Source organism: Biomphalaria glabrata, chromosome 7 (assembly GCF_947242115.1).
Source record: "Biomphalaria glabrata chromosome 7, xgBioGlab47.1, whole genome shotgun sequence".
Lineage (NCBI taxonomy): Eukaryota > Metazoa > Mollusca > Gastropoda > Planorbidae > Biomphalaria > Biomphalaria glabrata.
The window spans coordinates 16,179,953-16,193,061 of NC_074717.1; the positions used below are offsets into that span (position 1 = coordinate 16,179,953).

At 35.0% G+C, this 13,109-nt stretch overlaps 1 protein-coding gene across 1 annotated transcript in view; it reads left to right on the forward strand.

The window, feature by feature from the left end:
* The first annotated feature begins 273 nt into the window (after nucleotides 1-273).
* The window catches only part of LOC106070408 (sodium/hydrogen exchanger 2-like), a 199,614-nt gene continuing 186,778 nt past the window's right edge, over nucleotides 274-13,109 (forward strand). Inside the window, exon 1 of the mRNA XM_056036080.1 lies at nucleotides 274-898. Coding sequence (XP_055892055.1) covers nucleotides 571-898 — 328 coding nt within the window. The 5' untranslated portion in view covers nucleotides 274-570. The remainder of the gene's footprint in view (nucleotides 899-13,109) is intronic.

Consider the following 13,109-nt stretch of genomic DNA (forward strand, 5'->3'; position numbering starts at 1 on the left):
ATTTACCGTATAGCCTACCGTAGGCCTATATACCGCAAAATAAAATCTGCCAACCACCTCCGAAAAAAATACCTAGGAACGCCCTCGAGAGACGAAACTTTTTTTAATTTTTGGTGACAAGATGACAAAAAAAAAAAAAAAGAGGGGGAGGCGGGGTCACGCTTGTGGCTGAAGGCCCAAATTCCCCTGCGTTGTTCTAGATTTGGGGCATATAAAAATAAAATATAGGCCTATATATATCTTCACATAATCTATCTTAATCTAGATCTAGTCTAGAAACCGAGATCTAGATCTCATCATTTAGATGTAGATTATATAGATCTATTTCAAATGCAAATATTTCCTTTTATTCTCCACATTAAAATCCGCTATACTAGTCTATTGCGCATGCTCGACAATCTTTGAACCTTTAGTGTTCACGAAAGGTCACTGACTTCACTAACGTTTTAAATGCGATGTCTCTCTAGGTCACTTTCTCCTGTTACGCTTTAAGCCAAGTTAAGCGTAAACTCAAAGTCACTCAGATAATTCAGTTAGAGCTAGATAGATCGAGTCATCTATTCATGTTATATGATGGGGATCTCAGATTATAACATTTTTGGGCTTCGGTTTGTTTTTCTATTATGCCTTGTCATATTCTGGATAGATCTAATTCTTATATCTAGTATAGCAAGCGCTTCAACAGTCTCGGAATATAGCTCTAGATCGTCAGATCTATCTAAGACAATAGATGAAGAGAAACACAAAAGTGTTTCGTCGTCTGACCATGTAGAAGAAGCACATGAAGAAAAATCTAATCACACTGAACGTTATAAAATTGTTGGCTTTGAATTTCATCATGTTGAAGTGCCTTATGTTATATGCCTATGGATTCTTCTCGCCAGTGTTGCCAAAATAGGTAATTTTTCTTTTTTCAATGTCTTTTCAAAAACCATTTTAGTCTACTAGATCTAGAAATAAACTTTAAGGACGTCAAAAAAAAAAAAAGCTTCTTCTTGTAATTCATTCTGAGGATTAATTTATATACCTATTATAAAATGAGCCTTTTTTTATAGTAAATATTCAATCATATTGTTTAAGATTTTTTATTTATATTCATAATCTTTGGGAGAGACCTAGAAACTAATAATTAAATATTATAAAATGACTTCTTTTTGAAGTAACGTCTGTATTATATAAGATAAGATAAGAAGACTTAGAAATTAAAATTAAATAATAAAATAAAAGTCCAATTCTAGTATTAAAAAAAATATTTAAAAAATTTAGGTTAGCTCTTTGGTAAGAAAAGTGACATATCAAGAACATTGAAAATATGAAACTTCCATTATTATTAAAGCTCATTCATCACTATAATCCAGCTTGTTGAAAAGTGTGAAAGGAATAAATTAATGTTCTTATTATATCTATCACTATGTTCCTCTAGGCTTTTTTCCTTATATGTAAGGAAATGCATGATGAGGAAATAATTATATAAGATTTTGTACTAAAAGTTATTAGGTTATTTCATGATATACATTTTCCTTTAATTTTCAAAATCTAATCATGTAATATTCTTCTCCCCCCCCCCCCTTTTACACTCTACTGGTTAAGCCAATGGGCTGTAGGTGTTTACTTGAGCCTCAAATATTCCTTTTTACTAAAGCTGGTGGCTTGGGCATATTTCTGTGGAGAAGGAAATCAATCTACTTGTACAAAAATCTAAGTCATTTATAACTTATTGCTATTTTCAAGGATTCTTATTTAGCATCACCCACTCTCTAATCTGAAAATTTAATAGTGAGTTAATATGAAATTGAGAGAGCTGGTGGCACCAGATTTAGTGTTTGTTTTAATTTGACTGCCCTCATACTGTGAACAAAAAAGAATAATAACATGGTAAGGGAGTGGCAGATGAAATACTCTACACAACCACTTTCACTTTTCAGGGGTGGTTTTGTTTAAAGAGAAATTACATTGTTTGTAAATAATTATTTAATAATGTCAATAATTGTATACTACTTATTGAAGTTTTTATCTCATATTGTCACCTTACCACTTTTTTCAATCTAAAATTCATCATGTTAAACAGGTTTACCACAAATCAAGAAATCTAGGAATCATTTTTAGTAGATGTATATAATATATATTGAGCTGAAAGAGCCAGTTAGATATGTGAGATTTGAAATAATCAGTGACTTTACACCTCCTTATCCTCAAAACTTTACACCTCATTGTCCTCAAAAACTTTGCATCTTCTTGTCATCAAAACTTTAAATCCTTCATGTCCTCATTGGGTGCAGCCCGTGAAAGTGTGGCCACCCAGCAGTCTGCTGCCTTTTTCAGATCTGCAGCATGACCTGTATTTTGTTTGAAAAATCAGAGATACCTCATCAGAGAAAATACTTTTTTTTTAGTTTATGGAGGGCATTTTAATTCCATTTGGTAATTTGGAAATTAAAGTTATGAAATGCTTACAAGTATTTAAAAAAAGTATTTTTTTTTTATAATAATCTTTCATATCTTATCTACAATTTTGCTTTGTATTTTTACACTTAAAATTATAAACATTGTGATTGTGCTAAAGTTTAAATAGTATTCTGTCTAAATATACTTTTCAATGCATATTTGTTTTGACAAATTATTTACATATTATTTTGAAGGCATTTTCTGTCTTTGAATTTCATTCCACTTGCACATGAAGCTTGATATAATAGTTGTTTCATAGACATAGAATTTTATTATAAAATTATAAAATATAGTAATAATATGTCTCCCTCATCTCAATGATAGACATATAATTGTATTATAATATTATAAAATATAGTAATAATATGTCTCCCTCATCTCAATGATAAATCTATGTTCAAATTACAGTGCTTGAATCAGTATAAATTTCATACTGTACTTTAACTACAGACAAGAAACAATACTTAGGTACACTTGAATAAAATATTACTGACAAAGAAAATGACATAATGTGACCTGCTGACCCTATTTCTAAAAATTCTGGTAACATTTAAATGAATGTAGCAAATGGGTAAAGGTAGTGCAGAAAATATTATTTATTTTAAGATGCAGAGTAACTTTATTCAAACATGTTTTAGAAATGGAGCTGGAAAATCTTGACTAAATCTTGAATAATTTGCTACCTGTTATAGTTAGAAAAATCATAATGTAAAAGATAGTAGTCTAGGTTTAAAGTACATAGCATATACATAGTACAAGGGAAAAAAAATCTAATTTGTGGTTATCACAAACCTCTATTATATTGTCAATTTTTCTCAACATCTTTTTTACAGATTGTACATTAACCCAACATTTTGAATATTGGTACTTGTGCTACATTTTGGAATATTTTTCAGTCACATAAATTTAAATGGACTGACTTTAAGAAAACACGACCATTTTATATTTATCATCAAAGGCGGCTCTATTTATTTATTTACGACGATTTAGCCTGTTTACGTACACACGGGAAACAACAGCAATGTTGAATAACATTTGACTTTTATATTCTTATTTGATTTGTAGAAATTTCTTTAAATAAACTGTAATGCTTTGTTTACCATATGATAAGTGGTATTTATTTGTTTTAGTTTTATTATTCTTAACATTTCACATTTTTCTGGATGGTAAGATTGCACGAGCTCGAATTGGATTCACATTTCTGTTGTTGATCTAACTCTCTTTGTAACATGTCTGTTTCTGTTGTTGTTTTTATTGTTCTATATATTATGCAATCATCAGCAATGCTATTACAAGATGGACTAAGAAAACGCTTCAAGACACTCTCAAAGCGTCTTCGGAAGCCTTCAACACTCACCTGCCACCTAGGAGATGGAAGCATATGATGGAAGGATCATGGCGTCGCGCTGTGAAAAGTGGTTCAAAAAATTGCAGAAGACAGCGCTTAAAATTAACTGATGTTTTCTTTCTAGGCGTTCAACATGCCTTTTCCAGTGGGGTAGGCCACGTCTCTGAGTTCTCGAGAGCTTGTAGGCAGGAAAATGAGCCTGTAAATCACTTGGTGCCACAGTTCCTTCCTCAATACTAATATCAGATGTCTTCAACCTTTTTCCTTGTCTACCGCCCCCTTTTCGTATTTTTTTCTTTAAAAAAAATCCGCCAGCGCCCCTCTCTAAAAAATACTAATAATGTAGCGTGAAAAGGCAAATTTGAATAAAATGTCATTATTTATTAATTTTCCTGCTGTAAAAAGTATAATTATTATACAAAATTATGTCATTGTAATGACTTTGATTCAAATCATTTGAATAATCCCTTTTTAAGTTATTGAATATTAGGGCCTACTATCTTTAGTTTTTTATGTAAATTTAGCTTATTTTTTTTTTAAATGTTATTATTGCTGAATTTATTAAAAATGAAATTAAGTCAATGGGAACCTTGTGCATTCTGCAGTTTAACAATATTAGAAATGTCAAGCTTTAAATTATCCAAAAGAAAGGCGAAGGTCTTTTCTAGTGGCTAGCTACATCTAGTCTAATTCATTGCTACTCATTAAGTTTTTTGCAGCCCTAAATCTATTTTAACTTTGTATTGTTATAACCTTGCCATGCACACCGCCATCCAAGATAGTGCAGAAGGTGCGCACGATCAGTGACTAGACAGGAAGGATGTTGACATTATTAGGGGGAGAACGATTTCCGCCCAAGTGAGAGCTGATGTAAAGATCAGATGCCACGCTCAAGACATGTTGTTCTACATGTATTTGTGATGTCCTGTAAATAAACATCTATGTCTCGTTGAGTTTGCCTCCCTTCAGTTATTACAATATTGTCAAACGTAAGCTTTTCGACAACCAGTGTGAATGCGCCATTGATGAAAGTCCTCGACAAAGAGAAGTTTTTCGCAGATTTATTTTTTCATAAGAAAACGAACATATAGGCCTACCCAATATAATGCTTCATGAACATTTTGTCAACGGAGGGTCTATTTTGAACTTTATCTTTGATTGCTCTAAAGTATTTCAAATCTTTATCTATTTTATCACATTGTCACTGACATCATCTCAAAAAAATCATCTAGCTGGCTCGAGATAGAAGGTTTCATGGCGTGATTATTTAAAACTTTGTTGCATAAAAGGCACATAGGCAATGAAGGAAAGAATGGAGCTAAATTTAAAATAATCAGCTCTATACTGTCTACATTTTTTTTTGATTCGACACTTTTTAAGATTATTTTCATTTTGTTTCTATGGAGACAGCATGACGCTTTATGGAGGACACTCTAAAGTCTAAATCTAATTGATTAAGCTATTTAATCAAGATATTAACATTTACCTAAAAATCATTTGAATAACAGGTTTTAAATTCAAAGAATTAAGTGAAGTACAAAAAAAGTTAATAGGAAATAAGATTCAATGTCTCGACATGCTTAATTTGGATCCACTATCATAGACCCCTATTTACAACTTATAGACCCCCAATTTATTTTTTCACACTCGTAGACCCCTTTGAAGTCGTCGCGGACCCATGGGGGTCTATAAAGACCACTTTGGGAATCACTGGTTTAGACCTTGATGGTATCTTTCGGGTATTGGGCGATGGTTTCTTTTACAGTGCTGAATAGTAGATTTGGTTTACATTGACCTTTGGGTCGATCGGCATTTTCCGCATCTCCGGTAGCTCGTTCCCTCCGCAGCTCCAGAAGGGGAATGTCTGCCATGAGTCTGGGCCTGTCTGAGACGTTTGAGAAGAGACTGTAGTCGATGTGTGACCTTACCTGGGTCATGGGTCCGATTGGAGCGTGGTCCCATCGATTGTTACATTTATGGCTTCTTGGTGGATGTCTTTTCCCGAAGTGAATAGGGTCTGGAACGCCTTTGAGCAGTTTATTTCCATATTCCACATTCGGAGTAGCATGAAACAGAGACAAGGACACGTTGGATTTCCGCCGTGAGAGTTGCGTCGGATTTACCGGTCTGCCTGATTAGTAGGTCGTCGGCGAAGAGCAGAGATCGACACTTCAATCGTCCCAAAGATCGTTTACGTAGACTATGAACAACGTACACGATAATGACGAGCCCTAGTGTTCTAGTGACATGCTAGATCCGTAGTGTGTCTGAACTGTCCTGTCCGTTAGGAAGTTCTTAAGCCACCTGTACATGTCTGAGCATACTCCCGGGTTAATCAATTTCAGCAATAGTCACTGTCTCCAGACTCTGTCGTAGGCCTGTTTTAGATTTAAAAATACTGCCAGTGTCGATTAGCCTTTGTGTCTCACCGTACCTCTCTGAAAACCGTCAGTTACTGACTGCATATACACCATCGCTTGATCAATTGCACTGGCTGACTACATGTTTTCTTTTCTAAGTCTAGTAAAGCAAAATTTAGTTTTTTTTTCTTTCAAAAATTATAATGGTCAAACTACAGTTGGTAGTTGGTAATTCTTTTCTCAGCGATATACATCAACTGTTAAATTTCTAGGGAAATCGTTAGAGCCATTTTTTTTATATCAGCTGTCCAGGTTCCTGACTTGAATTGAGGTATTGTAAATATAAGTTTTTTTTTTTTTTTGTTTTTTTGTTGTTGTTGTTGTTGCTTGCTAATTTTTTTTCTTCGATCATATTGTAGGAAAAAATATTATTTTTCAATGATATTGTAATAACTTAAGTGAGGCAACTCAACGAGACATAGACGTTTATTTACACGACATCACAGGTACACAAAACAACATCTATCTTAGGCTCAATCTCTCCATATTGGCTCTCTACTTGGGCGGAAATCGTTCTCCTTTCTAATGTTGACATCCTTTTAGGTCTAGTCTATCAAAGTGCGCACCTTCTATCACTAGCCTGGATGGCGGTGCGCATTGCAGAGTTATAACAATATTTACTGTACCAAAAACACACCAAAATCACACACACAAAAAAGACACACATACATATAAGTATAAATAGACATGTTATAAATCATGATTAGTAAAATATATTTCAAAATGAATATATTTTTCAAGTTAAATAAAGATAGTATTTCGTAAATTATTTTTAAAAAGTGAACGTATAAAGATTGCCTATAATGAAGTGGGTTCCAATTCAATTGTTCAGCTTGCTCATTGCAAGATCGTAAGTTATTATATTTTATTTATTATTTATTTTTTTCTAAAAAAAACAACAGTTAAAGCTTTATGTTGTATTGTAATAACTTAAGGGAGGCAACTCAACGAGATATATGTGTTTATTAACACGAGGACATGATATCGGCTCTGGACTTGGACGGAAAACGTTCTCTTCTAATGTCAACATCCTTTTCTGTCTAGTTTCTGGCAGTGTGCATCTTCTGCACTAGCGTGAATGGCGGTGCGCATGGCGGGGTTATAACAGTATCAATCCCCTGTATGTGCATTTCATGTAAATAAATTAAACATTGACGACTATATAAGCGTTACTATTTCAGTGTACGATAAGTCGGTGAATTGTATGTCAATCCATAGCTTACATTGCATTTATCGAAAACCAGTTGTTGACGAACCATTTGTCGATGAACCTTTGTCCAGTGAATGAATTGTGTACTGGTATTTCATTAATACAACATAACAAAGTCTTCACTAAGGTAAAAATAGATTCACTTTTTGTATCTCAGATAAGTTAAAAAAAACCAGTAAACTCATCATTAGCATCATGAAAATATTGTACAGTTGTAAAGAAAAATTTTTATTTTGAAGTTTCCTCATAATGCCTCATAGCTACCATACAAGTCGAGTGACTGCTCAGACACGTCCCCCCTTAGGTCTCGGGGCTGGGGACACTCGTGCAAGATATGCGACACTGTTTCGACGCTCTCTCCAGTGACGGCACCTGGAGTCATAGTTCGGGCGGAACCGGGCAAAGTATGTCACAACAGGACAATGTTCCGTCCTACACTGTGCAATGATTGCTTGTTCTGACCTCCTTAACCGCCACCACGGATCGTCGCGATCTGGGTGACCCATACGCTGCCCAAGTGTTTGGATTTCATCCATTGCTTGTAAAAACGTGCTTGGTGGATCTGTCAACCTTCTTTCTCCAATTTTTCTCTGTCATTTGTCTTTGATTGAATTAAATTCTGAGGTTCTTTCTGAAAACATTGATACCTGCCTTTTTACCTGCCTGGGTGGACCACTTTGGGGGCCGATTTTGAGTTTGTGTTTCCACTCAAACTGTCTTTGTAACCTTGTTTCTTTTATCTCTGCGTTCCCTTTTTGTGCACAGCTCCCCCCCCCCATCTCCATGTTATCACCCTAAAGGGGAGGGGGCTTTTTCGCACTCGTTGAAAATCAATTATCTATATTGTTATAAACCTGGTGGTGGCACAAATGGGGGTAGTGGTGTGTGTGTAGTCAGCCGACGCAAATCGCCCCAGGCCAGCGCTAGACGAGCGGTCAACCGTGACGAGTTACGACGGTCAGCCGAGACGAGTGTCAACATGACGGTTCGGGAAGGATCGGCGTCGTGAACAGAGCTCAGGAGCGTCACGAGGGATGTAGTCATGTGACGAAGCTAGAAACGTCGAGCGATGTTCTGTCCGGTTCTAGAAGGCCATTAGGGGCCCTATATAAGAGCGGAGGTGTCACAGTCAAGACGGTTCACGACAGGGCTCAGAACACGTTTGACTACAGCACAGTTCAACGGCGTGGTTCTGTACGGAGCATTACGACGGTTCAGTGCGGAGTACTGTCAAGTACAGTTGAGACGACTGGCGTCTTGATCTTGGTCTGTGATCGAGTCCGACACTTCGAGCCCAGTGTGTGAAGTCAGTCCTGAACTGTTGAACCCAGTGCAAGCCCGGAACGAGACGGAGAGGCCAGTGCAAAAGTTGATACGGCCGTACGGTGTTATCGGAGAGATATTTGTACAGTGTACGTGTTGCCAATTGTACAGTATTGGCTGTTATTTATTCAACTATTAAAGTGTTACATTACTTTGGAGCCCTGAATTGTCAAGTTCTTTAAGTTGATGGTGTATGGTGCAGTTTGCAGAGTGCCTGAATAGTGAGATTCTTAACAATATCTTGAATAAACATTAGGGGAAATTCCCGGAAATATTCACTAAAGAGTTAAATAAACAGATAGGAACATTTTGCGTCTTATGTATAAATCATGTTTCTAAATCTGGATCTGGATCTCCAAACTAGACTGCTTAACAAGGGGGAAATAAAGGCGGGTTTTAGAAAATTCAATTTTTTATCTATCATTCATTAGTTCTTTATCATTCTATTTGCTTTTTAATATCTATAGATATAATTCTCTTCATGGCTCAAGATTTGGATACCAAGCTATGGAAAAATCACTCTTTTATTTCTGCATGTCGGGCGGACTAGAGTTACTCCACGTAACTTTAGAGGCGAAAAAAAAAAGAGGGGGGGGTGAGTAGTATTCACCCTTCACTAAATAGCAGGGCCGGAATTAACCATTATGACCAAGAAGTCATGGAAAGAGAACAAGTAATCTACCCTGTAATCTACTCTGTATTCACCCGTCACTAAATAGCAGGGCCGGACTTAACCATTGTGGGCCCAATGCGAAACGGATTTTGTGGGGCCCAGTTTGGGTAGGGATACGGATAATAAGTGAAAATTAAGAGTTTGTGTTACAAAATATATCCGTCTTTGCATTTTATTCATTCTTTACTACGCAAAGAATTACTACACGAGCCTTGCGTGTAGCGAAGTCATACAGTATATCATAAGAATTCTGTTTCCTACATAGATCACGCTCAATAGCAAGAATTACCAAATATTTCAATTTATCTACGAGAATTGTTGACCTCAAGTAATTTTTCATTAGTTTGAGGCGAGAGAAGCTTCTTTCACTAGATTTCACAATTAGGGTATTGCATAATGCCGTGTTTTTTTTTATCGTGCGTAGGATTGGCGTTTTCCATATTGAATGACACCCCGAAATGAAAATTTTCGTCTATATATTTCAGGAGATTTGTATGAGTTTTCAAAAGATTTTAATAATTTCCGGATATTTCCCGGACTTTTTCGTATATTTTGCAATTTCAGGAGATTTCCAGGAGCACCTGGTAAATCGACTGGAGGCCGCGGGAAATCTGTTAAGTTATTTGTTATTCTACACCTAGAATTAGCAATTAGCGCGGGTCCTATGAAAGTGCGGGGCCCACTGCGGGCGCATAGATTGCAGTGGCCTAAGGCCGGCCCTGCAAAATAGCGGCGTATGCTACGCTGCAGTTTGACTAGTCAACTAGTCTATTATATTGTTGTTTTTTCTAGTCTTAGACTTCTGTCTATCAATGTTTCAATGTCTGGAACTATATAATTAAAACTTAAGTAGATTGGTTAAACCTGAATTTCGCTCTTATTTAAGGTCTTTATAAAAACTTTTTATTATGTTATTGGTTAAATAATATAGTTACAATCGCCACCTGAGCAACAACTAGGAAGAAGGAACTTGGAAACAAAATTCATTGCTTCGTGACAATTTAAAATGCACATTACAAGACTAGCTTGTCAGTGAATACAACTAAGCTGCCACGTTTTGTGATACTTTTTTTTAGCGCAAATACCGAGTTGTAGATTCAACAAGAAGCTAGCAAGATATTGGTGGGAGAAGGGGTGTTGCAAATTGTGGTTAGTCATCCAACAGTTTTAATCCGATTGTGACAGCAAGCATATAATTTCGTATTCATTGGTTAAGGCAGCGATTCTCAACCTTTTTTTAGCTTGGTTACACCTTTTTCAATAGCCCACAATGCGGCGACCCCCAATCGTAAACTATTTGTTCAAACATACTGTGCTTGTACTATTTTACAGTAAATATATTTATGCATAGCCAAGCTATATGTTTAATTAAAAATTATGTAATTATATTTTGTCGAATATCTCCCTTATAATTACAATACCGGTACGATAAATGAATTTTTATCTTTATGACTTGTATTTACTTTTTTAAATTTCTTATTCGGCATATGCATGTTTCATACTTATATCACAATTCGAAAAGCAATGTGGATCAGGGATAGTGGTTATAGTAACAGTAAACTACATTGCTACAATATTGCTGAGACAGTATGTGCAAACATACCAACGTCGGTGCAAAGGTTGAACTTGATTCCGTTTCACCAGATCAGGAATTCTCGGGAAGTCTTTGCATGATCACTTATCTAATGTGATCTTCTACGTGAAATCTTTTATCCATAAAACCACGTTTCACAAAAATATATTATTGGAAATGGTAGAATTAGGCGCTACACAGACAGATCAGGATATGACTGCAAAGTGCAAACACTTGATCCAGATTTGTGTAACTGATATAGAAAAGAAATCATTTAGCGCTTTTAATGAGTTCAGTTAACTCTTTCGTTGATATCTCCAGTATATCTTCATTACAATACCTCTATTCATGTCATAACTTTATGGAGGGCGAATCCTGGACGCTGATCTCAGAAACGACTGTAACGAATTTTTAGAAACTTAACAGTTGATGTATACATATATCGCTGAGAAAAGAATTACTAGCCACACGGGGAAACTTCTAGTTTGACCATTATAATTTTTCAAAGTAAAAAAATGAATAAATGTAAATTTGGCTTGAGAACTAGACCATCGCTTTCGACTATTTCCAAATGAAAAGCATTATTGATTCAAGAGTTAAATTAATGTTCAGGAAAATCGCATCGTCTTGTAAGTCTAGATTTAAGTCCTATCATTGGAATTATTCATTTAAAAAAAAACATGGCGCAGTCAGCCGTTGTGTACCGATAACTGAGTTGTTTCTTAAATCCAAAGCTGCTTTAAGTTTATGGAAAGATTATCTAAGCTTTGCTTATATTTTACATACATGTAATGACCATTATATCTAGTGTTCAATCTAGATCTAGACTAAATCTTAAGAGTTCTAAATCAGAAGTCTAGATCTAGTTTTAGATTTAGATGTCCATATAATGAATAATATATAAATAAATAAATAATTACGCTGACCTAATTGGTAGCATTATTCGTTAAAGCACCTGATGGTGTCATAATCATGGGTCAATACCCGGTATAAACCGAAAAATTTTTAACATTAATTTTAAAAAATATTTTATTATATTTTAAGTTGTATAATGGATTTTTATGTTTTTAAATTTATTTTAAAATGTTTTTTCTTGTTTTCGCTATGAATGGAATTCTGGCAAGTGCCAACGTGATGTCAGGTAGATTTGGAAACTATGCTGAAATTTCGTCCGCAAGCATGTGTAAATTTTCTTTTACAGAAATTATTAATTTATGTTTTTGTCAGGTCCAATGTTATTTTCCTCATAAAGAGTGATAAGATAACTTTGTTTGCCGAAGCTGAGGTTTGATTTGGAAGGATCGCAGCATGTCGCCTTTTATTCTTGCACTGACGTTTTTCATTACTTCTTGTGATTTTTTTGGCAGTGTCTTCGATTAATCAGAGTAATGACTTTTGGTGACTCACTCTGTATCAAAAGTTAAAATCCAGACCAATATACTAGCTAACGTGAAGCAGAACTCAATAATATTTTTCAATAAGATTGTGCACTTTTCCAAAAAAATGAACCAACTTTCTCTTTTATATCACGTGCTGTAGTAGTAGTCTCTAAAGAGAAACTGGCTTTTAAAATCAACATCACTTATACGTAATATTAATTATAAATGAAATTATTTTTCGATTTTCTCACAACGTCACCATAAAAATAAAAAATGTTTAGACTGCGACAATTAAAATGTTTAACACCATTCTAATTCAGTTGTCTGCAACATCTATCATTGAATAACAATAAAATAAAATAGTAAATTCTAGTGGAATAACTTTATAAAGAGTTATGTTTAAGACATTAAAAAAACTATTAAAAAATATATTTTCTATGGTCTTGGCAACTGGCAAATCGTCATTCGACCCACAAGGGAATCGCGACCAACAGGTTGAGAACCCTTTGGTTAAGAAGTCTAGACTCATGTAATCTATCATGCCTTATCCCGGGTCGAATTTTTCCTTAGTGTGTATACAATTTTATCAAACCGCGAAATTTCAGTTACCTTTGCAGAGTTAACATTTAAAAGGGCTTACTTATTTTAATAGAAACTATAACAAGACAGGAAAAAAAAAGTGAGATCTAACTCAGGATGTTATAAATGGCTATTATTTCACTTTTATTAGCGGCCCCC